Source organism: Tenrec ecaudatus, chromosome 10 (assembly GCF_050624435.1).
Source record: "Tenrec ecaudatus isolate mTenEca1 chromosome 10, mTenEca1.hap1, whole genome shotgun sequence".
NCBI classification, from domain to species: Eukaryota; Metazoa; Chordata; class Mammalia; order Afrosoricida; family Tenrecidae; genus Tenrec; species Tenrec ecaudatus.
Genome location: NC_134539.1, coordinates 106,856,347 through 106,884,018, shown reverse-complemented (window position 1 = coordinate 106,884,018; position 27,672 = coordinate 106,856,347). Strand labels below are relative to the sequence as shown.

General features: G+C 47.0%; 1 protein-coding gene across 4 annotated transcripts in view; it reads left to right on the top strand.

Moving 5' to 3' along the window:
- KIAA0753 (KIAA0753 ortholog) overlaps positions 1-27,672 on the top strand; it is a 62,710-nt gene that overhangs the window by 17,354 nt on the left and 17,684 nt on the right. For 3 of the 4 annotated variants that reach the window (XM_075561151.1, XM_075561150.1, XM_075561153.1), the window contains exons 8-15: positions 11,213-11,427; positions 13,762-13,928; positions 15,338-15,457; positions 16,495-16,584; positions 16,827-16,916; positions 21,782-21,860; positions 23,675-23,758; positions 26,357-26,518. In XM_075561151.1, coding sequence (XP_075417266.1) covers positions 11,213-11,427; positions 13,762-13,928; positions 15,338-15,457; positions 16,495-16,584; positions 16,827-16,916; positions 21,782-21,860; positions 23,675-23,758; positions 26,357-26,518 — 1,007 coding nt within the window. The remainder of the gene's footprint in view (positions 1-11,212; positions 11,428-13,761; positions 13,929-15,337; positions 15,458-16,494; positions 16,585-16,826; positions 16,917-21,781; positions 21,861-23,674; positions 23,759-26,356; positions 26,519-27,672) is intronic. The other variant, XM_075561154.1, reaches the window with a different exon arrangement.

Here is a 27,672-nt window from a genome sequence, read left to right as displayed (position 1 = left end):
CATTTGTCCACGTTGGGTGGCATTTCCTATGACTTGATGTTTTTGTCTGGTCCTGGGCTGCAGCCTGCCCTGTGATTGCTATGTGTACTTTATGGGAATTGGTCCCTAGTCTATGCAAATGAAGGAGCTGGGGTTTTCCCAGTTGATGGCCCCCTGCTGGGGAGGGCCTTGTCTTGAAATTGACCGACCAGATGTTGGCTTGGGTTTTGTGGTAGCTCCATTTCAAATGGAGAATTGTGGCAGAGTGGATTATGGCTTGGGCTGGGAACTGCAGGTCAGCGGTTTGAAGCCACCAGGTGCCCCATGGGAGAAAGATGAGTCTTTGCAACCACTGAAGGAGTCATAGGCTCAGAACCCAAAGGGATCCTTCTGCCCAGTGCTGCGGGGTCAGCATGAATGGGCATCCACGCGACGGAAGTGAATTTGTGTTTTGTTTTGTTTGCATCGAGCACATCTCCTGGCACCATTTCCCCAACAGCATGTGCTCACTTGGTCTTTGGCTTATGGCTTTAGATGAGTTTTTAAAATGAAATTGTGATGCTTTTTTGGTTTAAATTTATTGTACTGTATATACTCGAGGATAAGCTGAGGTTTTCAGCACATTTTTCATGCAGTTGCTGTGGTAAAATTAGGTACCTCAGCTGATACTGGGTTGGCCTATACTCGAGTATATAGGTACATATTTTCTCTTATGTAGTCACTTGTAGATACATTGTTTATGTAGTCTTTTGGTATAGATTTTCTTGTTAAAATAGTTTTATTGTCTTATAATTCATACGGCACACATTCAATTTAATAGTCTGGTCAGAAGAGTTGTGCAATTAGTACCACAACCAATTTTGGAACATTTTCTCCTTCCTCGGGCAGCACAACTTTTCCTCATTGAAGCACAACCTGAGTTCAGCCAGTTATCAGAAGGCAGATGTCTGTATAACCATCATCCCAGTTAAGAACTGGAGCACCACCACTTCGCGCCTCCTCTCACCTCCCCTGAGTCTCTGCTACACTGATGTCTGGAGCATGCCTTAGCTTTGCCTGATCTGGGACCTTCCTTCTAAAACCGAAAGCTGTACAATAGATATTCTTTGAGACTGGCTTTTTTGGTATGCAATGCTTTCGAAGAGTCGTCTCCTCTGCGTAGTTGTTTGTGGAGTTTATGTACATTCAATGTTGAGATGTCTATTTTGTGTTCTGACTTCATCAGTTGACATGCATGTTCTGTTGTTTGAGTCATTGCGTTGTTTCCAGCCCTTGGCCGTTAAAAGAAAAGGATGTGGTTCTTGGTAGGACTCCTGGTTACCTGTGTGCCTGCATTTCTGTTGGGTGTAGTCACAGGAGTACAGTGACTGGGCCATAGGGTAGTGTTTGCTCGACTATAATAAATATAAATTTTATTTATTTAAATTGAGGGAGAACATATATGAAATCTTAAAAGAGACAAAAACTCAGCCGCGTCATGTGGATGAGGGGGCCGTTAGCACTGGCCTCCCTCTATTTTGTTTATTTTATTTTTGAAGCAGTTGTATTTTAACTCCCACCAGCAGTGCATGGGAACACGGCCCTACCACCTGGCTGGTGTGCCGAGGGTGTCCTGGTGGCCCAGCAGCTTTTTTATGTGCCTCCTGGGTGAGTGCGCTTTTTCATCTGTTCCTCAGCCATTTGGAGCCATGTCTGCTCTTGTGAATCGTCAGTTCAAGTCTCAGGCTCACTCTTTGCTTTCTCTCTCTCACTCTTTTTACTTGCCTCTCCTTTTCTTTCTGATCAGAAGGAGTTTGTTAAGTACAAGGGTAAACTCCAAAAGTACTGCTGTGGGGAAGAAAAAAGAGTACTACCATCAGGATACCAGTTCATACCAGCATGGATGTATTCCAGACCTAATGTGTTCAAACGTAGCTCTGTGATCAGTGGATGGCTGCAGACAAATTCGCTCAGGAATGCATTTGTCTTAGTCTTGTTAGGGTGCCTTTAACAAAATTAACTTTAGTCAAAACAGTGACTCCTGAGGGAATCGGCTGGACCAGTTAAATTGAAAGCGTCGTGATCAATTGCGAAGGTCATGGTGATTGTCATCCTGAGAGAGTTTCTTGAAGGCCACAGAATGATAATGGGGCTTCTGATGAGGAAGTTTTAAGAACATGGCAAACTGTTGCATTGTGAGAAAGAGGCCAGGAAAGTTGTGCTCAGACGTTCTTTCATAGCAGTGCACGTCTCAGGCTTGGAGGGTAGCAAGGGATGTCCGACAAGTTTATTGGGAAACCTAACTCTGTCTACCCTCCAACCCTAGTCTTGCCCCCGCAGGCTTCTTTTTGTTCCTAGTACTCTTTTGTTTTTTAAATCATTTCCTTGGGGGGGCTCTTACAGCTCTTAAACAATAATCCATACAGCAATTGTATCAAGCACAGTGATAAATTATGATTCGTTTCATAGCTCACACCAACCACTGTCTCCTTTTGTCTGTTACTGTTGCTTGTACCCTCTGGGGGGGGGGGGAGTTATAGGCCATTGTAGTCAGTTCCGCATTTCTCCTCCTCCCCCAATATTCTCAGCCTTTCAAAGGAAGTGGATTTGAGGCCCTTGACCATGCTGAAACTGCTGCTCTGAGATGGAACACATCAGAGAGCATGGCGTCCTCTCGGGAGGGCTAGGCATGGAAACGCCACTGTCAGAAGAGAGCATAGACCTAGGTTGGAGCCTGGCGGTGTCGTGGTTACAAGGTGGGCTGTGAGCCGCATGGTTGGCAGTTGAGAACCAACAGCATCTCCGTGGGAGAAGGACTGGGCTGTTCTCTTAAACAGTTAGGGTCTCAGGAACCCACAGGGGGTCACACTGTATGACGGCATGGACTTGACGCAGTGAGAGTTTGCTCCGGATTCCCCTTCATAGTTAGGGTTTGGCTTTGTTGGTTTGGGTGTTTTTGGTTTATTCTTGGTATCTTGTCTCAGAAGCTTTTCCCTATGCCAAGGTTAAGAAGATATTTGCCTAGTTTTCCCCTAGATCAGATGTCATTTTCTTCCGTAGGGACATGTCTAGTGGGCCTCGCACTGTGTTTTGAAAGCGTGCTCTGTTTCAGTGCCATCTGTGTCATGGTCACGTGTCTGCATATGTGCGGGCAGTGTCCAGGCCTTCTGTTCTCTGTCACCGCCGGCCCCTGTGCCGACCCCATGAAAACCCAAGCCACGCCCACTGCCATCGCCTCCCTTTGAACGCACTGCAACCCTCTGTAGGGCTTCCAGGGCTGTAACCCGGGCCTCGACTTTCTCCCACGGAGCAGTTGGCGGGTTTGACCTGCCAACCTTGCGGCGAGCAGTGCAGTACTTACCCATTTTAATATCCAAGTGTCCAGTCAAACAGGTTCCCCCTTTATTCTTCTTCTAGAACATCTTGACTAATAGTGATCCTTTTTTTTAAAGCAACTTTATTGAGAGAGATCATTCACGTTTCATACAGTTCACCTACTTAAAGTATACGCATTTTGATGGATTTCAGTAGTTTATGGTTAGATTTTTGCGACTGTCACCATGATCCATTTTTGAACACTTTTAACCGCCTCAGAAAGAAACCCTGCACCCTTCGGTATCACCATTCTAATGTCTTTCCCCCACCAGCCCTGAGCAAACACGGGTCTTTAGCTGTAGGCTTTCTCCATCCTGGACATTTTCCTTTGAATGGACCATGTCACGTGTGGTGTTTTGCGGCGAACTTTGTTCCCCTTTGCATAGGTTTTTCGGGTTGTGACACGTATCATTCCTCCATCTATAAAAATTATCTAAGTAATATTCCATTGTATGTATGTACTGTATGTGTGTCCATACCCATTTACTAGTTAATGTACAAATGGATTATTTCTGTCTTTGGGCTTATTATGAATAGTTCTATAAATGGATTTTACGAGTGTGTGTGCAGACATGTGTCTCCATGACTAGGCATGGGTTTGGAGGGTAAGGTGATGATTCTGAAGAAGTCCTGGTCGGACTGATGGCAAAGCATTCAGCTGCTAGCTTGGGTCACTCAAGCTGCTCTGCAGGAGAGTGATGTGGTGGTGTGCTTCTGCAGGTAGACAGCCTTGGAAAGCCGATGGGACAGTTCAACTCTGACCTCTAGGATCGCTGTGAGTAAGAACTGCTTGACAGCAGCGGGTTATGTTTAGTCCCTTATGAAGTGTTAGACCAAAGTCCACAGTGGCTGTGCCCAAAATCTTTCCATTTCCACCGGCAGCCCAGGGATGGGAACCCCCTTACTCCGCATTCTTGACAACACTTGTCATGATCGGACTGCTGCTTGTAACCAGCCTAGAGGGCCGGTGTGATTTTGGCTAAGGTGAAGGAGTCCTTCATGGAAAAATTCCAGGATTCTTTAAATCTCTTTGCCCAAGGAGTTCTTGAAGCTGCCTCATCTATTGAGCACTTTGTTGTGTGGTAACTGGCCATTTGCATATCTTCTTTAGAGAAATGCTTAGCCTTTTCCCATGAATATTTTTTAATTATTAAGATGCGAGTGTTCTTACATATTCTGAATGTAAGTCCCTCTCAGCTTATCTGACTTTCAAATATTTTCCCATTCTGTGAGTTGTGTTTGCATCTCCTTGATGGTATCATTTGAAGCACCAAAGTCCAGTTTATCAATCTTTGCTTTTGGTGTCACGTTAAGAACCCTTTGCCAAATCCAAGGTCATTAGAGGGCCTCTGGTGGTGCTGTGGCATATGGCTTAGACGACTGACCACCAGTGGACAGTTCAAAACCACCAACTGCTCCACGGGAGAGAGATGAGGCCGACTGCTCACAAAGATTTACAGTCCGGGAAACTCATAGGGTCAGTAGGAGTTAGTATTGACTCCATGGAATTTGGGTGATACTTCTAAAATATTCATCTTTGCTCTTATGGCCTCTGTTCATTTTGAGTTAGTTCTCATGTGACGTAAAGGCTCACCTCCATTCTTGTTCTGTATGTGGCTATCCAGTTGTCTTTACCCCGATGGGGGGGTGTTGGTCTCCTTGTTAGAAATCATTTGGCCATAGCTGTGTGGATTTACTTCTGCTCTCTGACCTCTATCCCTTTAACATGTGTATCCAGCGTGTGCCATTACCACACTGTCTTGTTCTGCGTTCCTGTAGTGTTTGAAAGTGGGAGATGCGGGTCGCCTTGTTTGTTCTTCCTTTTTTAGGATTGTTCCCTGCTGTGGGTCTCTTGTAATTCCCATGGATTTTAAGTCAGCTTGCCGGTGTCCACGAAGAAGCTGAGCTTCTGGTGGAGATTGGTTTGAACCTGTAGATCAGCTTGGGGAGTATTTGCCCTCTGACCAGTGTGAAAGTCCCCTGATCCATAACGAGAGGATATTGTTTCAGTGAGCTCTTTTCACAGTGATTGCTATTTTTCAGACAGTAAGTTTTGCACTTTTGTTAGAGTTCTTCCCAAGTGTTTTATTCTTTTTGATGCTATTATCAATTGGAATGTGTTCTTGATTTCATTTTTGGATTGTTAACTACAAATATATAGAAATACAATTTAATTTTTTTTATATTGATCTTGTCTCCTGCAACCTTGCTGGATTCCTTTATAAACTCTAGTGATTTGGGGATGTGATTCCTCAAGGTTCTGTATATAGAAAATCATCATTCTCTATATTTGCAAATCATTTGCAAATAACGTTTTATTTTTTTCCCCCTTTCAAATCTGGGGGCTGTTTATTTCTTTTTTCTTTCTTAGATGTTCTGGCAGTGAGCCCTGGTGGTGCAGAGGTTAAGCATTTGACTACTAACACAGAGAGTCAGGGGTTCGAATCCGCCAGCTACTCTTTGGGAGAACCATGTCGTAGTCTACTTCTATAAAGATTCCAGCCTTGGAGCCCCTAAGGAGCCGTTCTTTCTGTCTCACGCGGTTCTTATGAGTTGGAATCTGTCAGACAGCAGTGGGTTTTACAGGGTTAGTTTCCCCTGCTAGAACCTCTAGTTCAATGTTGAATAGAGTAGTAAGAGCCGATACCCTTGTCTTGTTCCTAACCATAGGGGGAATCATTCAGTCTTCGATCATCGATTAGGACGTTAGCTATGGAGATTTGTAGAGTTCCTTTATTAGGTTCAGGAAGTTTCTGTGCTTACCTTGTTGAGTGTCTGTCATACAAGGGTTTTTGTCAGATGTTTTTCTGTGTATTGAGATGATCATTGGTCTTGCTTTTTCCCATTCATATGATATATTACGTTGATTTGGGGATGATAAACAAGCATCATATGAACAAAACAGGAAGACAGAAAATAAACTTAGACCTCGAAGACCTAGCTCCTAATCACAGTGTGCTCATTTGTGACCTTGGGTGGATGACATAATCTTTCTGGACCTTAATTATTTCTCCCGTGAAGTGGAATAAATGCCCTTGCCCTATGTAGCTGATGGGGTTTTTGTAAGCAGTGGGTATGTTAGATCACATTGCCAAGTTCTTAAAAAATGAAAGATGTTTTCCATTCATAGTAATGAGCTAGGTTTTAAAGAAAAGTTTAGATTCTATGAGACATATTCTAACAGAGCCCAAGTCATTAAGGTTAGCTTGTAATGAGTTCTGTCCGTTTTAAAAATGATGACGCTCTGTGACCCTAGAGAAGTAAGCATCTGCGTTCTGGATTGTCCCTGACAAGGCAGAATGAATGGGCCCTTGCCCTGGACTGGAAGTCACAAGACAGACCTCTGCTACTTGTCTTCTTGTGACCTTGAGTGAAAATGTCATGGTGAGGCTCACATGAGGTGATAAATGGGGATTATAAATTGCCCAAGTGTTCTGCAGTAACAGATGTTAATAGCGATCACCATATTTTCTCACAAATACCACGTGCTTCTACATTTGTTTGCCAGTTGCTCTCCCCCTGGGAAGTATTTTCTTCAGCAGCACACACTATACCATTTATCAAAATTACATAATGCTGTTTTAAAAACAATAGCATAGTGTGTTTATAAAAATACCTACTTTAGAGTTGGGGGGTGGGTTTAGGAAGCGCATGTTATTTGGGTAAAAATACCGATTGAGGAGTAGTTGCAGTTAATTACTTTGCAAGTTTAATACTTTAGCTTTGGGAAGAACATGAGCTTCTTTCATTGGTCTTTTCTTTCTGAATTGGAGTTTGGAAGGTCACCCTTTTCTCTCTTGAGTTTTAGATTATTAGTCTTTTTTAATAATTAGTTTTAGATTATTAGTCTTTTTTTAAAAGTCACTCTGTAGGCTTAATTTTTCCTTCCTGGTTTCCTAAAATCGCAACCACTACCAGCCCACCAAGCAAAAGCACAAAAGAGATCACAGGTATTAAACTCACTTGAGTGGACTCACTCATCAGTTGGGAAGGCTGAGTACGGGTGAGTTGATTTGAGTGGGAAAGCAGTCATCTTCTGACTTCCATCATTGTTAGAGGCTCGAGCAGTTCTCTAGCAACTTCTAAAATGTTCCTACAATGACTGACTAACTGGTGTGCTGCCAGGTGAGCTTTGGACTGCTAACCACAAGGTGGTTGGTCCAGAACCCTCCAGCTGCTTCTCGGGAGAAAGGTGAAGCTGTAGAGGGATGCTGTGAGTTGGAATCAAGTCAGTGGTAGTGGGTGGGTTAGATACACAGATGGTGGCTCCCTTCTCAACACCAGCCCAGACAACTGAAACCAAACCTGCTGCCATAGAGTCTGCGCCGATTTGTAGCAACCTTGTAAAGAACGTCATAGAACTGCTCCATAGGGTTTCCAATAGGGCAAATCTTTGGGGAGCAGCTAGCCTCATCTTTTTCCCTCAGGTTCACTGTGGGTTTGAACTACCAACCTTGAGGTTCGAAGCCCAAAGCACTGCCAGAGCACCACCAACCGTATCTTCAAACCCAGCTATAAGTACATTCAAAATTTGTAGTACATTGGGTATTGATTTATAAAAGCCATCAGGATATTTTGAGTTCAGATTTGAATTGCTTCTCTGGATGTAAATTTGAGGGGTAATTAATAAATTGCAGACTCGGTGTTAACTTCCTTTCCTCCTGATTCATAAGGCTAAGCCAAAAAGCATTTGTCATAGGAATCTCGATGCATTAAGTCATAGGAATCTATGAGAAACGTCAAAATGGGAAGCTATTATCGACTCACAGCGACTCTATAGGACAGGCTAGAACTGTCCCTCTGAGTTTTCAAGAGACTAACTCTTCACTGGAGTAGAAAGCCTCCTCATTTTCCCAGGACGAAAATAAGACCAAGATAACTGGTCCTGATGGGGGAGACCCTGAGCACAAGGCCATCATGGTGCCCAAGGATGCATAGAAAGTGGCCAGTTGAATAGGGCATGGAGAACAAAGGAAGTGGTGGCAGTCATGATTGGCAGCAGATGACTTCATCGCAGGGACAGGTGGGACAGGTGCACTGTTTGCAGATTACAAAAGCCGACACAATTGGTTCAGGGTACGACTCAGGGCTGTTCACACTCCAGCACCCCATTCCTTCCTAGTCAAGACCCTGGAAGCGTGGCTGCCCCTTCCTAGCCTGGCTCGAAATCCACTTTCAAACACACTCGGCTCTGAGTGCTAAGCTTTATATATCTGCTGCCAGTGGTCAGGACTCCAGGGAGACTACGTAGAAACTTACACAGAATTTCACCTGAGGATTTCCAGTAGCTCATTAAAATCTCAGTACTGAAATAAAACCAGCCCAGTGTTGTCAAACAGATCTTGTCGCAGGGATTTTAATTACAACTTCTAGAAACCCTGAACCAATTACAATAGTTTGTAGGGGGGAAATACTACAAAAACACCTCTCTTCCTTTTCTATAGTTCCAGAATGATTTCAGTTACTTAGGTCAGCCATTCTGTACTGATTGCTTTTATTCCCATAGCTCATCATCTTCATAGTTTCTCTGAAGCATAACAAGTTTTTATTTTACTGTAGAATCCCATTTTTTCCCTTTTAAATAATTTTTTTGGGGGCTTGTACAGCTCATCACAATCTATACATCAATCGAATCAGACATGTTTTATGTATGTTGCCTTCATTCTTTTATAGACATTTACTTTTTTAAAAAATCATTTTATTAGGGCTCATACAACTCTTATCACAATCTATACATCAATCGTGTAAAGCACATTTGTACATTCATTGCCCTCATCATTCTCAAAACATTTGCTCTCCACCTAAACTGGCATCAGCTCGTCATTTTTCCCCTCCCTCCCTGCACCCCCCTCCTTCATGAACCCTTGATAATTTATAAATTATTATTTTGTCATATCTTGCACTGTCTGATGTCTCCCTTCACCCACTTTTCTGTTGTCCATCCCCCAGGGAGGAAGTTGTATGTAGGTCCTTATAATAGGTTCCGCCTTTCCAACCCACCCTCCCTATGCTCTCCCAGTATCGCCACTCTCACCACTGGCCCTGAAGGGATCATCGCCCTGGATTCCCTGTTTCCAGTTCCTATCTGTACCAGTGTACATCCTCTGGTCTAGCTGGATTTGTAAGGTAGAATTGGGATCATGATGGGGGGGGGGGGGAAGCATTTAGGAACTAGAAGAAAGTTGTATTTTTCATCGTGGATACATTGCACCCTGACTGTCTCCTCTCCTCCCCACGACCCTTCTGTAAGGGGATGTCCAGTGGCCTACAAATGGGCTTTGGGTCTCCACTCTGCACTCCCCCCCCCCCCCATTCACTATGATGTGATTTGTTTGTTCTGATGATACCTGATCCCTTCGACACCTTGTGATCACACAGGCTGGTGTGCTTCTTCCATGTGGGCTTTGATGCTTCTGAGTTAGATGGCCGTTTGTTCACCTTCAAGCCTTTAAGACCCCAGATGCTGTATGTTTTGATAGCCGGGCACCATCATAGAATCCCATTTTTAATGACATTAATGAAGTCGTAGAGCCACTCGTTTTGCTCTTTTAGGGAATAGCTATTGCCAGAGTGAAGAGGCCTAGAGTATTTCATCTCGTCACGTAAGGGGGCATGATTTACAGAAGAATAAAGTTGGAGTTTAGGGGATGTCAGGGCTTACCTATGACATTTGTCCAGTTCAAAATGGTTGGATTCTGTTCTGGAAATTTGAAATACAGTGTAATTTCAAATACTAAATAAAACTTGAATATAGCCTTCCCAAAAACTAGTGCTGAGAATTTAAGCTCTAATACACTCTCCATGTGAATTTTAGCATCAGCTTATTTAGATTCACAGGAAACTTAAGTGGTTTTTCACACTGACAAGCATTTGAAATCAGATTATTTCCAGGGAATCAACAGTTTGTGTAGGACTTCTGTATGTCCTTTGGGGCTTGGGGAGTGGTGATGCTGCTAACCGTAGGGCCGGCAGTTGGGGACCACCAGCCTCTGAGGGACAGAGGCTCCAGGAGCTTGACTCCTGAAGGAGGCACAGGCTCGCAAATCCACAGGGCAGCCCGCCCCCGCCCCGCCCCCGCCCCATGGGGTCTCTGAGTGGTCATGCACTCTATGGCAATGAGGTTTGTTTCTGTGTGTCTTTTAAGAATGCCTTTAAAAAATGCCTTTTACTTTTCTTTCTTAAACGTCTCTGTGTGTAATGTGTCAGATTTGTTCTTTGATGCCTTACCGCTTTTGTTAATGAATGACTCTTTTTCCTTCCACATTTTCTGATTATTGGTGTGTGAGCATGATACAGATGTTTACATGCTTCTGTTATGTAGAAGCCTTGCTGAACTCTTTTTTTTGTAATTCTAATAATATGTAGATTCTCTTTGGATTTTTATTTTATAGGCCATTGTCTTATCTTCAAATAAAGACAGCCGTGTGGAGTTAAGACTTTTATATCAAATTAGGTGGTATTGGAAATTTAGTGGAAATTTCAAAATTCATATTGGAATTTCATATATATTTAGAAGTAAAAAAGAAAAATGACAGCCAGGTTGAAGGGGAATGGTCAACATTAAATCAGGGACCCGTTAGGAGGGACTTATTTTGGTCACAAGATCTTGTAGTCTGCCCTTGGGAAAGGGAGGAGATACTGAAGGATGGAGACACAGGCCAGGGTTGTCTGGTACACATCAAAGGGGCCTGGTCCTAGAGTCAGTGTGGAAGCTGAGGCGCAGGGAGTCAGCCTGGGACATGCATCTGCAGTGAGGTTGCTAGCACTTATTCAGCCAGGCTCAGGTACGAATTTGGAGCTCATCTGCCTATAGATAGTCATTCTCGCGGACTTGATCTCAGTAACGTTTTCCTTTGTCCTTCTGAATCGCTCCATGTAGATCAGCATCCACCTGACCCACAGCTGCCAGTGACCACGAGGTTAGAGGATGAGCTTGATGAATTGGCTATGGATCTCCTTCAGAATGAAATTCCATCGACTTTAGACCCAAATGGCAGCTTCAAAGACAAATCCAGAGCAGTGAAAAAGAAACCCGTGACTGGGAACATGCCCCTTCGGAAGAAAGACGCTCTACCATCTGCCAGTCTGCAGCAAGTATGAGACCACTGCTGTCTTTTGTCCAAGGTCACAGCCAGGGAGCAGGAGCCAGGGTTGAAGCTCTCAGACCCTGGGTCCAGCTGTCTAAGGTCAACTGACTCAGGTGGTTGCTGTTTTAACAACAATACCACCATCCCTCCCTGCAAATACACAGTTTCTAGTATTACTATTACTAGGATAGCGCATAGGTTCATTAAGATCCTAATTTGAGGTTAAGGTTCTCAGTGGACAGACTGTTTTAATGAAAATTTAGGCCTGTTATTTTATTGATTTATTTGTTCTCTTTCTGGCTTATACGCCTAAGATTGAGACTTGGCTCCTGCTCAGGGTAACTCCTGGTCAATAATCACTTAACACTAAAAGGCATTCTTAGGTCAGAACTTTCTAATTGGGCTTTGGGAGCTAGCTGAGTAGTTGAAACTTACTTTGAAACTCAGTCATAGGAAAACTCGGCAGAAGCCCCCTCCTAGGCTGAATACGTCTTATTGTCATGAGTGCACGTGGTGGCGCTGCCCAGAGCCGTCTGTAGAACACCCTGGACACCATCAGGTGGCCCCAGGAAAGGGTATTTGGTGGTAATTGCCAGGCTCTGACAGCTTTTGCGTTCCGATGGAGGCCTTATCCTTTCCAGTCAAACTAGTGTGAGGGTACTTGGGAAGTCAGGCCTGGCCCTGTAGGAACCTGGCCTGGTGTTCTGCTCCCTGGGCTCCAGAGCCTTTGGAAAGAGCCATCTTCCATCTGGGTCAGTGGCATATGCTTTCTACCTTTGCTGATATCACACTCCCCACTTAATCTTGCAGCATGTGAATTAATTATCTCCATTTTATAGACGAGAAACCTGAAGCTCGTAAAGATTCAGTATTCTTTGGAGGAGGGGCCAAAAAAGCAAACCCACTGCCAGCGGCTCACTTCCAACTTAGAGTGACCTTGTATAGGGTTGCTGAGATGGCAGATTTTTATGGGAGCTAACAGCCTGCTGGTGGGTTGGAACCCTGGACCTTGCAGGTTAGCAGTCCAGTATTTATTCAACAGTATCACTAGGGCTTTTTCTTTTGGCCGGGGGGTGTCAGGTCTATTTATTCTCATTGTGGTAAAATGTACGGAACATAAAATTAGCCATTTTGGTAATTTTCAAGTGTTACATTCTAGCAGCATTCATCTTGCCACAAGCTGCAGCCGGCACACGATGGTTTCTAAAGCTTCTCCATCACCCTAAAAAGGAACTGCAAACCTAGCTGCTGGTTTCTCCCTTACCCTTGGTCTATGCTAACCCCTGACCTGCTTTCTGTCTCTGTGTTTGTCTGTTCTTTTGTATATAAATGGACTCACCCAAGAGTTGTTTGTGTCGGGCTTATTTCACTTAGCTTCGTGTGCTTAGTGATTACCTCTTGTCGCGTGTAGCAGGCCTTCCTTCATTCCTCCCTGTGAGTGAGTATGCTGTGCCCAGTTCTGCTGATGCAGTCATCTGTTGGTGAACATTTGAGCTTCTCACCTTTGGGCTGTGTGCCTACTGCTGCGAGGAACATTGCTGCACAGGAATCTATTTGAATCCCTGCTGTTAGTTCTTTGGTGTATGTTTGTGGGGTGGACTTGCCTGGTCGTGTGATAGTTCTGTGTTTAACTCTGAGGACCTGCCCACCTGGTCTCCCATAGCAGAACACCAATGTGCATGCCCCGCAGCAATGGACAATGGACAGCAATGGCTCTAGTATTCCAGGGCCTCATCCACCTGGAGTATTTTCGTTATTGCCTGATTTGTCTCTTTTGTTTAATTTTTTATGATTAGCCATCCTAGTAGGTGTGAAGTGGTATTACATTGTGGCTTTGATTTGCCTTTCTCGAATGATTGATGACATTGAAGGCTTTCATTCATGTTTTCTACGGACATTTGTGTATCTTCTGTGGAGAAATGTCTACTCAAGTCTTTTGCCCATTTCCTGATCGAGTTGTATGTTTTTCTGATGCTGAGTTGCAGTTCTCTATATATTATGAATATTAAACAAGATGAAGTATTTTAGCCTACACGGTTTTATAGTTAACCTTTAACTAATGCAGATTCATTAAAAAAAAAAAACCAAACAACTTAAGTAGGAAAAATTGATTGTTAAATGAGAGGGCCAAGGCCCTATTGATCCCATTCCCCATGCCCCTCCCCGAGGGGTGCTGCAGTGTTGTGTGTGCCCACTGTCCCTTACTCCTCCCAGTATGTTTTTGCTGCCTTAGATGGATGGATGGTGCAGGGACCCTGGGAGCTTCAGAATGCCAAAGACTGAAACCAGAGTTTCTTTGATATTCATTTGGCTTTATGTATTTAACGCTTATCACTCGCAGGGGCTTCATAGAGTTGAAAAAAGTCGAGCAACCCAGCCTCACATAAAAAGCAGGTTGCACCAGACAACAGTCTCGTCCAGATTAAAAATGAACCAACAGCCTGTGAAAGGACAAAGGGCGCCGTGGAAACCTCCAAACCCCACGTCCCCGCCGGCCTCCCCTAAGAGGTATGTAAATATGTATGTAAACATTTAAGGGACCATGGGAGTTGAGTGCTTGTATTTTAGCTCCAAAGATCAAAGGCTACTTGGGACTTAGCACAAAGGAAATGGCAGCCTTCGTTCCCATTAAGGAGAAGGCTTCTGTGGGTGAGTGAGACATGAGATGTTTGTGTCCAGAGCCTTATGGCTTGAGTTCTCCTGTGGGCCTGGAGTTAATAAGGAGGATCACGGGCTTCTCATTCCTTGTCTCCTTTCGCAATAGACTCTAATTCATGAAGGCAAGGACTGTGCCCTTTCTCAACCTCTATGTCCCTTGCCTCGCTAAGTGTCTGGCATTTAGGAGGCATTTGGTACATCTTTGCCAAGTGAATGAATGTTTAAGGAAATTCAGTTCCAAGAGCATTGTGAATTATAAAACCCCACAAATCTCGAAGAAGCTGTCCCAGATGCAGAGGACATGACCATCTTGTCACCCTCCTCCATAGCACATGGAACCCAAGGAGCCACCATTCCAAAGGACTTCCAAATAGAGGAGATTGTGTCCTTGAGGGGAGCAGAGTCCAGCTCGTTCGGTGGGAACAAACAGTCTGCAGGGCGGGGGGGGTGTTAAACGTTGTCGGGTCGATCTGAGTGGACAGTGACTCCGGCAGTGAGGTTTCTGCTTTGTTTATCCGGTGCAAAGGATCCGGAGGTTGAAGAGCAGAGGGAAGGAAGCAGAACTGAGCAATGTATGGACGAGAGCGAGTGGGAGGGTTGTCAACCCGAGTGCCTGCCTTTTGGTGGCCGTCAGGAGCCAGGGTGAGAAGCTTGCTGGGATGGACCCACCTGACCGTCCGGATGATGCCGACTGCTTGGCTGCATTTGCCCATCAACTCCCACCCCAACGTTGGAGCAACAGTGTCATGTGCCTTGTTCAAGACTACTCTTCTGATTTCAGAATGTGCTTTTCCCTCTGTTACTCCACGCAGAGTTCTGTTTTTAGATGAACATGAAAACCGAGATGGGAATACAGCATGTAGGCCTCTAACCAGCATCGGTTAGTTGAGGTGTATGTTGCAAACTGGGTAGCTGGTGGGCGTCGTCGAGAGTGCGTGTGGGCGGGGCAGGGGAGGGCGTGTTTGAGGCATCTAGGCTCCTAGTGCCGTGTTAGGCTGCACGGTTCCTTTGTCACAGGAATGTAATTCATGACCCGAAGTGTACAGAGCAGTCACATCAGGGTTAGTTCTGTTTAAAACCCTGACTGTGTTTCTGAAGCAAAGGAGGTCTGTGCCTGAGTCCCGGTGACTCACTCCTGTTCACACTCAGCTTCTGCCTTGGGGGCCATGCTACCGGGACGCCTAATGTGAAGCGCTTGTGTCTTCTGACTCCCTGTGAGGAGCCTTTGGCCATGGGTGTTTTTCTGCTTTGTTCTGCAGTGCTGTGTGGTCAAAGGTGAAAGGTAGCCCCAGAGTGGCCAGCAAAGAGCAGGCTCTCCCACAAGAAGACGCTCAAGAGAAAGACCAGTTGCCGAGCGCAGTCGAACAGGAAGCAGTCAGGTTTGTGTGGCATGCCCGCTCTTTGACAAGAGCCCTGGTGGCACTGTCGGGTCAGTGCTGGACTGCCAACCACAAGGTTCAAGCTCACCAGGAGAAAATGGAGGCTAGCTTCACCATGGCAGTTGGTGGGTAAAATAACCCCGATCGCTTTCCTAGGTACAGGGGTGGGTACCTTCCCAAACTTACTCAGTCTATGGCCTCCTTTAAAGAAAGCAGGATGACTCGGCACCCACCTGCCCTCGCCACGAAGACTCAGTGCAGCTCCCTTAAAGAATGGTGGCGCTCAGGGATCTGACTGGGAGGGAGGCCCCCTGCAGTCCACCAGTGCAGCAGCGATGCTCAGGCCTGCCCTGGGGACACTGGCTGCCACCCCTCTGATACTGACGTGGGCAGTCGCATGGTGCTTGCCAGGCAGCCACAGCAGCTTCTCTGCAGACCCCCAACGCCCCCCTTTTCCTGGCAAAGTGAAGAGACTTTGAGCAAGGCAGCCTTTTCTGCCCCTCTCGAGCCCCTCTGGCCCTGGGGCTCTGCATTTGTGTGGCTGAAGGTGCTCCCTCTTCCCGTGGCACACAGCAGATGAGGGAGGCCCAGCACCCCGATGGAGCACGGTTCCACACAGGGCACTGCATGGCAGCCCTCGGGCACAGTGAAGTTGCCCTCCGTGCCTTTCCATAACCTTACACCTACCTGACTCTCTGGGAGTGCGCTGCTGTGTCTAAACCCGAGGAGACGGCGGGGCTGTGTTGTCCAGTCCCAGAAGAAAGCCCATGCACAGTGCGGGCCAGGGCTCTGGAAGACGCTCGTGGGCACTTGCTTGTCGTTCTTGACACTAGCTACCAGTGGTTTTGCACACGAATGTGTTTTCCTGGGAAGCATTGGGGGTGGGGAGTGGGCAGAGAGGTCGTGTGACCTACCAAGGTCTTAATGGAGACAGGAGGGGGGTTCCCAGGGCATCCCGATCCCTGCTCTGGTTCTGGGGTAAAGACACTGCAGCTTTGAGGCCAAATGGATTGACTTTTTTTTGTACTGCCTGCTAGGCTCGCTTGGCTTGATGCCGAGACTTCCCAAAGACTGCAGGAACTAGAAGAGCTGAAAACCAAAGAAATGGACAGAACGCAAAAACAGCGGTAAATATCAGCTCCTGGGGGAGAGCATGGTAGGCAGGCCTCCTCTGGACGGTCCAGTTGTTGGAGCAGCGAATCCAGATTGGGTTGGTGCTTATTGGCTGAGGGCCTGTGTCAAGGGCTGCGGGTCACCTGAGGGGCCTGCTGGCATAGCTAAGACTGGCACGATGGCATCTGAGACCCTCAGGGAGGAAACCTGGCCTGCTCTCCACAGAGTCCATGTGACTGTTTTTGCTGTTTGCTAGGCTTGATTGGCTTGATGCAGAAACTTCCAGAAGAACAAAGGAGCTGAATGAACTCAAAACTGAAGAAATGGAGAGACTACAAAAATTGAGGTAGGTGTTTGCGTCTGAGGAAATGATCCAGGATGCTTGCCTCTCCGCTTGGTCTAAGACGTCTTAGCAGCTAGTCATTCTGCATGCCGCCTGCAAGCGTGCGTAGGCGAGTGACTGAGTGGGTGCCCCGTGTCGTGTGTGTGGTGGCTGAGATGGGAAGTGTTCCGTTTGGGTGGAGGTTAAAGGGCGAGCTGCATTTCGGGGCAGTCCCAGCTTGTCTGTGCTGCCTGCCCTTTAGGGTGGTGTGCAGGCCGTGTCTTTTTGATGGAGCTGGTGCTTCACATATGACTTGAAGGCAACTGAAGGTTTTCCAACGAAGTTGCCTTTTTCCATGCGCTCCCTGACCCAACCGTATGCATAAGGAAGCTTGTTAACAGATGTCAGATGTTCTGCTGCTGCCCCGGGGTCAGTTTTTTCAGCACTGATAATCACCCTGAAGTCAGATCCACAGAGCTCACCCTGAAGCAGGTGTGTGGCTATCTCTTGACCTGGTTAAAGGGGATGGGGTTCTGTCATCGGATGTGTTTGGCCAGTAGTTGAGATTTTAAGATCTGCAATTCCAGAAACTCAGCACTGGAAGGATCTTGGCCCGCATAGGAACGTCCCCTCCTCTCTGTACTGTCCCCGCAAGTGTCCATGTGTCCCCACTCATGCCTACCCCTGGGATAGGACATCGGTGGCCTTCAAGTGTGCTGACAGTTTAGCCACTGGTCCTCGGGGCTGGCCCCATGCTCGCTGTTCAGATCCAACATGAACCCCTTGCGCCATCACACCAAGCCAGGAGGATGTGCGCGCCTCCCCAGTTACCACCCCACCCTTTGCCCCCCAGAAACTACCACTGCCCTGGCTTTTTTAATCTTTTCTTTTTTACTCTTTGTCTTATTCATGTTAAGTGGGAGTTAACACATATATCATTCCATGGTTCAGTCACGTCAAGCAGAACTGTGCCATCGCTACCAGTTTGCAAACATCCTTTTTCTGCCTCAGCTCCTTGACATCGCCTCCCTTTCAGCCCCTCCCCACCTCCCACCACCACTTGACCCCTTGCCCCTGGAATCCTTACTTTGCTTGCTGTCCTTATGGGTTCATCAGTCCTGAGTTTCACATACCGAAAAAAACATAGAACCCAACTTCAAGAGGGTGACCCCCGATGACATACCACCTCTGAGAGGCACCCCAATCTGAACAAAAAAAACACAAATCCAGAAAGTGTTGACGGCCAGATCAGGTCCAGCACGCATCAGAGAGGGGGATCAACTGGCCAAGTTTTAACTGTTCGAGTCAGATTTATGCCTTAGATCTTATACACTCGCCTCTCCCATGCCCTCTGTTTAGTAACAACCCCTTTCCTCCCATCCCTCAAGTATGGATAGAGGGAGCTCGCCAGAGGCTTGTTTCCCATGTAGTTCCCACACGCTTCATCTTTCCATCACGCTTCCTTACTGAGCTGTCACTTATGTATTACCTTGCTGCACCAAGAGAGGGCGATGTTGCTCGGCTTCGATGGAGACTCCCAGGGAAATCGCGAACCGCCTAGATCATAATCTCACCTGAGAGCCCCTGCCCACAAAGTCGATAGGCAAGGCCATAAGGAATCCACAGAAACGCTGTGGGGTTTACTATGTATGAGGTGTCTGCAGGGGCTGTAAGGACTCTGGTGGCACACGGGTTAAGCGCTCAGCTGCTGAGTGTTTGGCAGTCGAAACCAACCCAGGCGGTGGCTCTGTTGGGTAAAAGATGTTGCCATCTGTTTTTGCAGCGATTACAGGGCAGGAAGTCAGTGGAGGTGTTCTTCGCCGTCGTGTGGGGTCTGTGAGGGTGCTCCGCAGCCACAGGCTGGGCCTCCCAGGTTCCCTGGGCCTCTGCGAGGAACGGGGAGCAGCCCTCTCTGATGGATGCCACCACAGCGCAGTTTCACCTGTTCTTTGACCTGATAATGTTGAACATTCATATCTATTTCTTTGTGTGTGTGGTTTGTTTTTAGAGGGGTTTTTTTTTTGTTTTGCTTAAAAATTATTGTATGGCCCCAAGTAAAATGATCTTTAAAAATAAAAATGTTACCCTCCCCCCACTACCATGATCCGAATTCTACCTTGCAAGACTGGATAGAGCAGAGGATGTACACTGGTGCAGATAGGAGCTGGAGGCACAGGGAATCCAGGGTGGATGATACCTTCAGGACCAGGGGTGTGAGGGGCGATACTGGGAGGGTAGAGGGAGAGGGGATTGGAAAGGGGGAACCGATTACAAGGATCTACATGTGACCTCCTCCCTGGGAGACGGACAACAGAAAAGGGGGTGAAGGGAGACGTCGGACAGTGTAAGATATGACAAAATAATTTATAAATTATCAAGGGCTCATGAGGGAGGGGGGAGCGGGGAGGGAGGGGAAAAAATGAGGACCTGATGCCAGGGGCTTAAGTGGAAAGCAAGTGTTTTGAGAACGATGAGGGCAATGAATGTTCCGATGTGCTTTACACAATGGATGTATGCATGGATTGTGATAAGAGTTATATGAGCCCCCAATAAAATGATTAAAAATGAAATTGTTGTATGAGCTTCACCCTTGCTGTGCACTTATCAGCGTAGTTCATTGCACTTTCTTGCTGAGTGGTGTTGCATCACGTGGACAGCCTGCACTGTTTGTCCGTTCCTCTGCGGGTGACCTCTGGGTGGATTCCGGTTTGTCGTTAGTTCCAATAAGGCTGCTGTGAACATTCCCGCAAAAGGCCTCATTTCTCTTGGCAAGCAGCCAGGTGTGGGACATACAGGGGCAGCGCGTCAGTAATGTTTAACTTACTCAAACCTGCCCTACAAGTTTCCCAAAGCGGCTGGGCCATTTAATCGGCCCACCAGCCGTGCAAGGGAATTCTTCTCTCGCGGTTTCACATCCTCGCTATAAATTTGTTCTTGTCACTCTTGTTAATTATAGATATTTCTTGTGATGGTGTCCTCGGATGACATTGTGGTCTAGTTTGTATTTCCTTGTAGACTAATGACGTGAATACCCTCATTTGTGCTTATTCTGAATGAAGTGTCTGGTCAAGTGTTTTTTCAACCTTTTTAATTGGGCTGTTTTGTTTTTGTTTTTTGTCTTGTAAGAGTTCTCTATTTTCCAGATATGAGTCCCTTGTCAGGTACAGCTACAACAAATATTTCACCCCAGGACTATGGTTTGTCTATAATATAGCTTCTTTTTCGTGGCTAGAAGTTTTGGTTATGACTAGTTTATCAATCTTTTTCTTTGATGGATAGTTTTTTTTTGCATGAGAGAACTCTAAAATCAATGCCCATGCCAAGGCCCCAGCAGTGGTCTCCTTTATTTCCTTGTAAATGCCGGATAGTTTTAGCGTTTATTTTCAGGCCTGTGGCCCACTTGGAATCACGTTTGTGTGTGCAGTGAGGTAGACTGTTTCTTGAGACGCTCTGGTAATTTCAGAGCGACGACCCTTGAAATGGAGCTCTGTTGACTCTGGGGTGATCTGGGGGGCTGTTTACTAAGGACCTTCCTGCTGGGCCTCAGGACTTTCCTTGGGGGCTGGTCAGATTGGGAAGGAAGGGCTTGGATGCCCGTGTTGTAGGTACTGAGTTGGGGAGGAGAACTGGTGAGCTTTAACATTCACCATTCAAGGTGCATATGTGACTCCTCCTTACTGTCTACCCGCTGCCTCCGCTGCGATTGGTGTTTTGCCCTGTCCAAAGAATCAACAAGCAAACTTTATCTCTGGGAGCCAAGGGGAGGTGATTGCCTAATTGTGTGGACTAGGAAAAGGGATTTAGGGACCACCAGCAAAGCCCAAGGGAGAAAGATGGGGCTTTCTACTCCTGTAAAGAATTGAGTCTGAGAAACCCACAAGGGCAGGGCAGGAATTGACTCGATGAGTCGGAATTGACTTGATGGCAGTGAGGTGTGGGGGGGTCTGTATTGAAGCCACTCCCGTCCCAGAAATACCTGGTACTTGATGCTGGTCCTGGGGCCTACTGAAGTCAGCAGTAAACATTGTGTTGGTTCTTAGTTTTTCCATCTTTTAGTTGTGTGCTGTGAAGTCAATTCTAACTTTTTTTTTTAATCACACACATTCTCTTTATTTTTTTTGGTACATTCTTTGCCCTAATCATTTTTTTTTCTTTTCTGTTTTTACATTTTATTAGGGGCTCATACAACTCTTATCTCAATCCACACATATACATACATCAATTGTATAAAGCACATCCGTACGTTCTTTGCCCTAATCACTCTCAAAGCATTTGCTCTCCACTTAAGCCCTCTGCATCAGGTCCTCTTTTTTTTTCCCCTCCCTCCCCGCTCCCCCCTCCCCAATTCTAACAACAGCAATCAGCTAAACTAGTTATCAGGGTATCCATCTGTTTTCCAGCATCAGTTGTTTTTTGTTTTTTTTGACTCCCCACCATGTTCTAAGGAGTTTGTGTAAAAACCAGTCTCTGTCGTAGTTTTAGTGGAGTCCTGGGGGCGAGCAGAATTCATTTCCTTTGTTTCGTATTCTACCTCTCTAACCCAGACGTGTCCCTTCGTTAGCCATTAAAGGCAGCCATGGTGCTTTTAGAGTGCACTCAGAACCCACCATCTCACCTTCTTGAGATGCGGCCTGAACGCTTGCGCTTGCAGGCTGGCCCCAGGCTGGCAGGGAGCGTGTTGGAAGGGCAGAGGCTCAGACCTTGGCCAGTCCAGCCAGAACCTGCCCTGTAGCGGAGCTCCCAGATGATCTGTGTCATCCTTAAGGCTGGGAGAAAAACACGGGGTTTAGCATCATGTGCTTCCCCCCCACCTAGACCAGTAAATAAATGTGCATCATTAGGAAATGTTTTCTAGCCTGGCTTTGATTTTCCACTCTATTTCCAAATAGTGTTTCTGCCACTGAGCTAGCGGACCAGGTCGAGCAAGCTGTGCTGGAGCGTCTGAAGCCTCTCCTGGACAAGGCCCAGGTAGCCGTGCCCTTCTCATGTGCTTGCATTTGGGGGAAGTGCTAGAGTCAAAAAGAGTCCTACTGACAGGACCCTGCTCCTTTCTAGGGCTGGAGGCCACAGTGCTGATCTGGGGTGTGCTGCTGCTGGACAGGGTCCCTCTCCAACATCCCCAGACACCACAGCTAGTGTGTCCTCAGCTGTGGGTAAGAGAGACTCCCACTGCCAGGAGAAGTGAGGGTGTAGTTTGGACAAGGAGTTTAGATTGCAGTTTCTGTTCCTACTCGAATAGATCTATTGGTGGCGGTAGGGTTCAGTTAACTCCTTCCATTCTGCTGCTGTGCTGTGTGACCTGCGTGGTTTGGAATGACTGGCTCCCTTTCTCCAGAGGCGGGAGAGGTTAAGACAGCTCTGAGCACAGACCCATTGATGCTCTCCCTACAGCACCTCCAACAGAGTAACCCGCAAACTGGGTTCCCTGCCAGATCCTGCAGCTCATCCTGTCCATAAAAGCACTTTTGTGTGCGAGAGGAGATAGGGGTGTCAGGAAATTATTATACTCTTAAATGAAAATAATGGTGTCTGGGTCCCGGAGTAGGCCCCTGAATGTTGGTGTTTTTAGTCGACCAGAAAAACAAACCCAAGCCGCTGCTGTCCGTTCACGGTGGACCCAGAGCGACCCTCTAGGAGAGAGTGGAGCGGCTTCTTAGTGGTTCCCGCAGTGTCAGTCTTCATGGGGCAGACAGCCTCATCTTTCTCCCGAGGAGCAGCTGGTGGGATTAACCCGCCTGCTTTTCATTGAACTGCTGTGAAATGACCGTCTGCGTCCACGGAGCCCTCTGGAGTGTAGAACTGGCGTGGCTCTTAGAGATGGAACGCAGCAGCTCTTCGTTTTATCAGCGAGAAAACTCGAGCAGAAAAGTTGAGTGACTTAGGTGAAAACACAAGCTGTCCTGACAACAAAGAAAAGGGGCAGAATCCATTATCAGGCATCAAAGAACAAAAAATCCTATCATTGTGAATGAGGAGGAGTGCGGACTGGGGACCCAGGACCCATCTGTAGGCAACTGGACATCCCCCTACAGAAGGGTCTCGGGGAGGAGATGAGCCTGACAGTCAGGGTGCAGTGTAGCAACGATGAAACATACAACTTTCCTCTAGTTCCTAAATGCTTCCTCCCCTCCCCCACTAACATGATCCCAATTCTACCTTACAAATCTGGCTAGACCAGAGGATGTACACTGGAACAGATAGGAACTGGAAACACAGGGAATCCAGGACGGATAATCCCTTCAGGACCAGTGCTGAGAGTGGTGATCCTGGGAGGATAGAGGGAAGGTGGGATAGAAAGGGGGAACCGATTACAAGGATCTATATATAACCTGCTCCCTGGGGGATGGACAACAGAAAAGTGGGTGAAGGGACACGTCGGACAGTGTAAGATGTAACAAAATAATAATTTGTAAATTATCGAGGGTTCATGAGGGAGGGAGGGGAAAACGAGCTCATACCAAGGGCTCTAAGCAGAAAGCAATGTTTTGAGAATGATGATGGCAACAAATGTACAAATCTGCTTGACACAATAGATGTATGTATGGATTGTGATAAGCGTTGTACGTGTCCCCAATAAAATGATTAAAAACAAAAGTAAAAGGGGCAGAAAGCCAAAGTCGGCACATGGCATTCATGTGTCTACTGACGAACAGTGTTTGGCTTTGCTGCAAACAGCCCAGCGTCGCTGATGCTGATGACTGCTTTCACGCTGACACTGTTCTGGTTGCCAGATTCATTTGTATGTTCTTATCACCCACTAACATATTGGTCTGTCTTAACAGAGAGTCCGTTCTTCTCTGGACACAAATACCCATTTTGAGAACCATCCGTCAGCAAGTACAGCAGCCGGCCAGCCTGCAGAGGAGGTGTGTGTGCCGTGGGATTTCATTCGTCGATACTCTGGGTTGACATGATAGCGTTACACGCTCGTGTCTTCTGTCATGCAGAGAGCGTCTCGGGATGCCCCTGCTCCCGGGTGGGAATTCTGTGCCTTGTCCGCCATTCTCACAGGGTGCAGGCACTTGGGGACTTAGATCAGCGCCCAGACAGCCTCTGTGTGTCTCCGTGGAACACCGAGGGGGGCCCCGAGGAACAGCAGCCCTGTCTGTGCACCCTTGTTTGGGCCCTAGTTTCCTTTCTGCCTCGGGCCTTGTAGTTCTTGCGAGGCAAGCTTGTTTCCAGGGCCTGATAGCATGACTGGTATGTGGCCCAGCAGAGAGGAAGAAAAAGGGAAACATTTGAGAATGGCAAAACCACCCATCGTTGTGCTTCCTCTTGCTCTTCCCTGGTGGCCTGCTTGTCGGGGCCTGGGGATGGCGGGGGGTGGGGAGGACCAGTTGCTGGCCGCTGGCTCTTCTAGCCCAGGGACAGGAAGAATGTCGACTTCAAGATTTTATCCTCATTTTACCTGTAAGTGGGGTTCTGCTGCAGCAGTTTCACGATCTTGGTGATGGTCAGAAGCTCATGGGGGGGAGGCACTGAAGACTGGGAGCTGCGAGCTATAGTTCATTCAAGTGTGCTGTGGTTTGGTGTTTCATGCAGCACGCCACAACCAGGGAGCATGTTTCCCTCCATGCAGAAGAACAGGCCCGCTGTCACACCCTGTTTGCACCTGGGTCAGACAGCATAGCGCCATCCTTTTGGTCAGTACGACAAGGGTCCGAAAAGCCTGCCAACGGCCCTCGGCTGTCGCTCTTGCTGCTGCTCTTGGCCATAAGCAGGCCTGCACAAGAAATGTTTTTCAAAATGTTCTAGTTTCTCAACTTTGTGAGGTTATGCATGTACATGGCCAAAACATTGAGAAAAGGGATGAGGCGAAACAGGGCCCACACACTATTTCTGGATCCAACTTTTTCCTTTATCTTGTATTTTGGCAGCCTTCCCAAAGTTCCTGTTGAGTCATTTCTGACTCATGACAGTCCCACGTTTGCAAGGCTGTGACCTTGGGAGCAGATCTCCAGGCGTGCTTGTGCGGAATTTCCCTCGGCGTGTGTTCGAAGCACTGGCTGTGGGGCTAATAGTTGAACACGTAACAGTGTGTGCCACTGAGACACTCTATTCTCAGCACGTTAATGTGAATCAGCACCAAACCCACCCCTGCCGAGTGGGTTCTGGTCCACAGCAACCCTACCTAGGGTTTTCAAGGCCGCACACATTTTTATGGGAGCAGACAGCCTCACCTGTATCCTGAGGAGTGGCTGGTGGGCTTGAACCGCCAACCTGGGGCTTATAGTCCAATGCTTACCCAACAGTGCCACCAGGGCACCCTTAGCACATCAGATGTTCTTTAGTCTTTTTTTAATGATGCATAGTATATTATTGGTATTCCATTCTATAAAACTGGAAAGTAATACACACAGTCTCCATAATTAATTAGATTTGTATTCTCTAAGTCGCCTCTGGATTTTTTTTGTAATTGTGTTGGGTTTTTAAATTTTTTAACTTGGACTAAGGCAGAGCCTCTTTTTCATCTTTTTGTTGGCCGTTAGTATATTTGACTCTGTGAACAGTTAAAAAGATGTTTTTAATTGCTATAGATGTGACCATTCATCAAGTCTTTGATTTCATGTTAAACACTGTACTAAGTACCCTGTGGTATGCTAGCTCCCGTGGAATCCTTGCCACTCTGACATGTATGATGGTCATTTCTGTATTACAGACGAGAAGCTTGGAGTCCAGAGGGGTTAAGTAACAGACCTGAGGTGGCAGGGCCAAACTTTCATCAGTGGGCAGGGCCAAGCTTTCATCCCTGCAGTGTCTCATTCCAGAGCCTGCGATGATCATTTCCCAGCAGGCCTTTACACACGCCTTCAGAGCACATGGAGACATGTAATAGAGTCAAGAGAAAGATCAGGCATGTGCGCATGCTTTGCAAGCTGTAAGGTACTCTGGGGAGGTAAAGGACACAAGGTGAAAGTAGGCTGCCGCAGCATCCTCAGGTTATCTGTAGGAAGTTTCAAAAGGATTATGACATAGGCGGTTTTTTGTTTGTTTGGTGTAAATCGTTTCATTGGCTCTATGAATAGACGTCTTGACCAAAGCAGTGACCCAGGAGAGAATGTGTAGGTACTCTGCCGTATGTGGCCTGTGTAATGCCGGACGTTACCCTGTGTGCAGCCATAGGAACCCTGATTTCCCAGCTGGCAAAACATGTAGAGGTGATTCTTGAACCCTGACAGTGCTGATTTGGGGAGCACTTTGTCTTTGGGAGAATCGTTCAACTCTCAGAGCCGCTAGTATTGCCTCCATTTGGCACCAAGGAAAATGGCCCGTCACACCATGTTCCATTTACCTGACTGTTGTAGTTGTGCCCGTTGCTTTTGCTACCTGCTGCTTTAGGAAAGGTTTGTTTCCGTGTCACAGTTGGGCCAGTCGAAGCACTGCACGGTTGGTTCACTGCCTGCCCAGCAATGATTACTCAGTGTGTCTGTTGGCTCTGTCCCACCCCTGCCCGTGTTTTGTAGCCTTTGCCTCTTGACTCTGAGTGCAGTCATGTGCGTCTGCTGGATGATGCTCCGGAAGAGTCCACTCACACGCTGTGGGCTGGGACCCTCACTAAGCTCTTGGAGGACAGCAAGGACGCTCCAGCCCTGGAGACCATGATGCTCCGAATGCACGAGATGGAGGTAAGGCTTGTGCTGATTCCCGCTTCTCCTCATGCGTCCATCGAGCTCAGCCAGCAGTCAGTCTCACAGTCTTGGCTGTGAGCCCAGCTCCACTGCCAGCTAAGTGCCCGGCGTGGAAAAGTCACTGTCTTTAAGGAGAAAATGGGATAGAAAGTACTAAGACGACTGAGACATAATTCTGTAGATGGTCATTATTAGTCTCCCTTGTTCCCATCGGTAGGAACCCAACTATGGTCCGAGACCTGGCCCCGCAAAAGGGAGCGGAGGCATTTCATCAGCTGGTTTGCAAGTCGCTGCTTCTTCTCCGGGAGCATACCTTTTAAAGCACTTTTTCTTGTGAGGGGGGTGAAGGCTTACAGAGCACATCAAACATGCACACCTTTTGTTTGCATTCCCACCGGGGGAACCGCTTGTCCCCTCTCCCCCTTTCCTGCCTGCTGGGCTTCGTCCTTCAGCACATTCTGCCCTTGTGACCCCAGGCGGTTGACCGTGTATGGAGGGCTCCCTTCCCGGTGGTCGTCATCCTCCTCAGGGCCCTTTTGTGTTGCCCACAGGCCTGAAGGTGCAGAAGGGCCGCAGTCATGAGGGTTCCGTCCGTCTCTTTTTATGAGTTTGGGTTTTATTCCACATTTTCTCCTCTTCGATCCAGGAGCTTCTAATGTAATTCCTTTCAGAGTGGCCATGCAGGCTGAAGCCATGTGTTCCCTGAGTCCATACATCTTCCATTCTCATCTCTCTCTGCTGCGGACAAAGATAAAGTACATTTTTCAAAAATCACAGAGAATTCTACCTTGCCTAATATATGAGAGGTACCCCCCCCAAAAAAAACCTGCATCTTCCCCCACACCCCAAACCTATGTATTTAATTTTTTTTATAAAACAACTTTATCACTTTCCAAGTACTCTCCATTACACTTAATACATTTGTCAGATCTTCTATTCCATTCTTGGAAACATTTTTCAAACTCATCTCTTTAGATGGCTGACAGCACCTCCCTCATTTTTTTTTCTTCGTATCTTTTATGTCATCAAATTGCTGTCATTTCATGTCCCTCTTCCTTCATGGAAACAAAAAAATGTGGCACGGAGCGAGGTCAGGTGAGTAAGTGTTTGGGGCAAGAGAGGCATGCTGTTTTTCGCCAAAAACTGGTGCA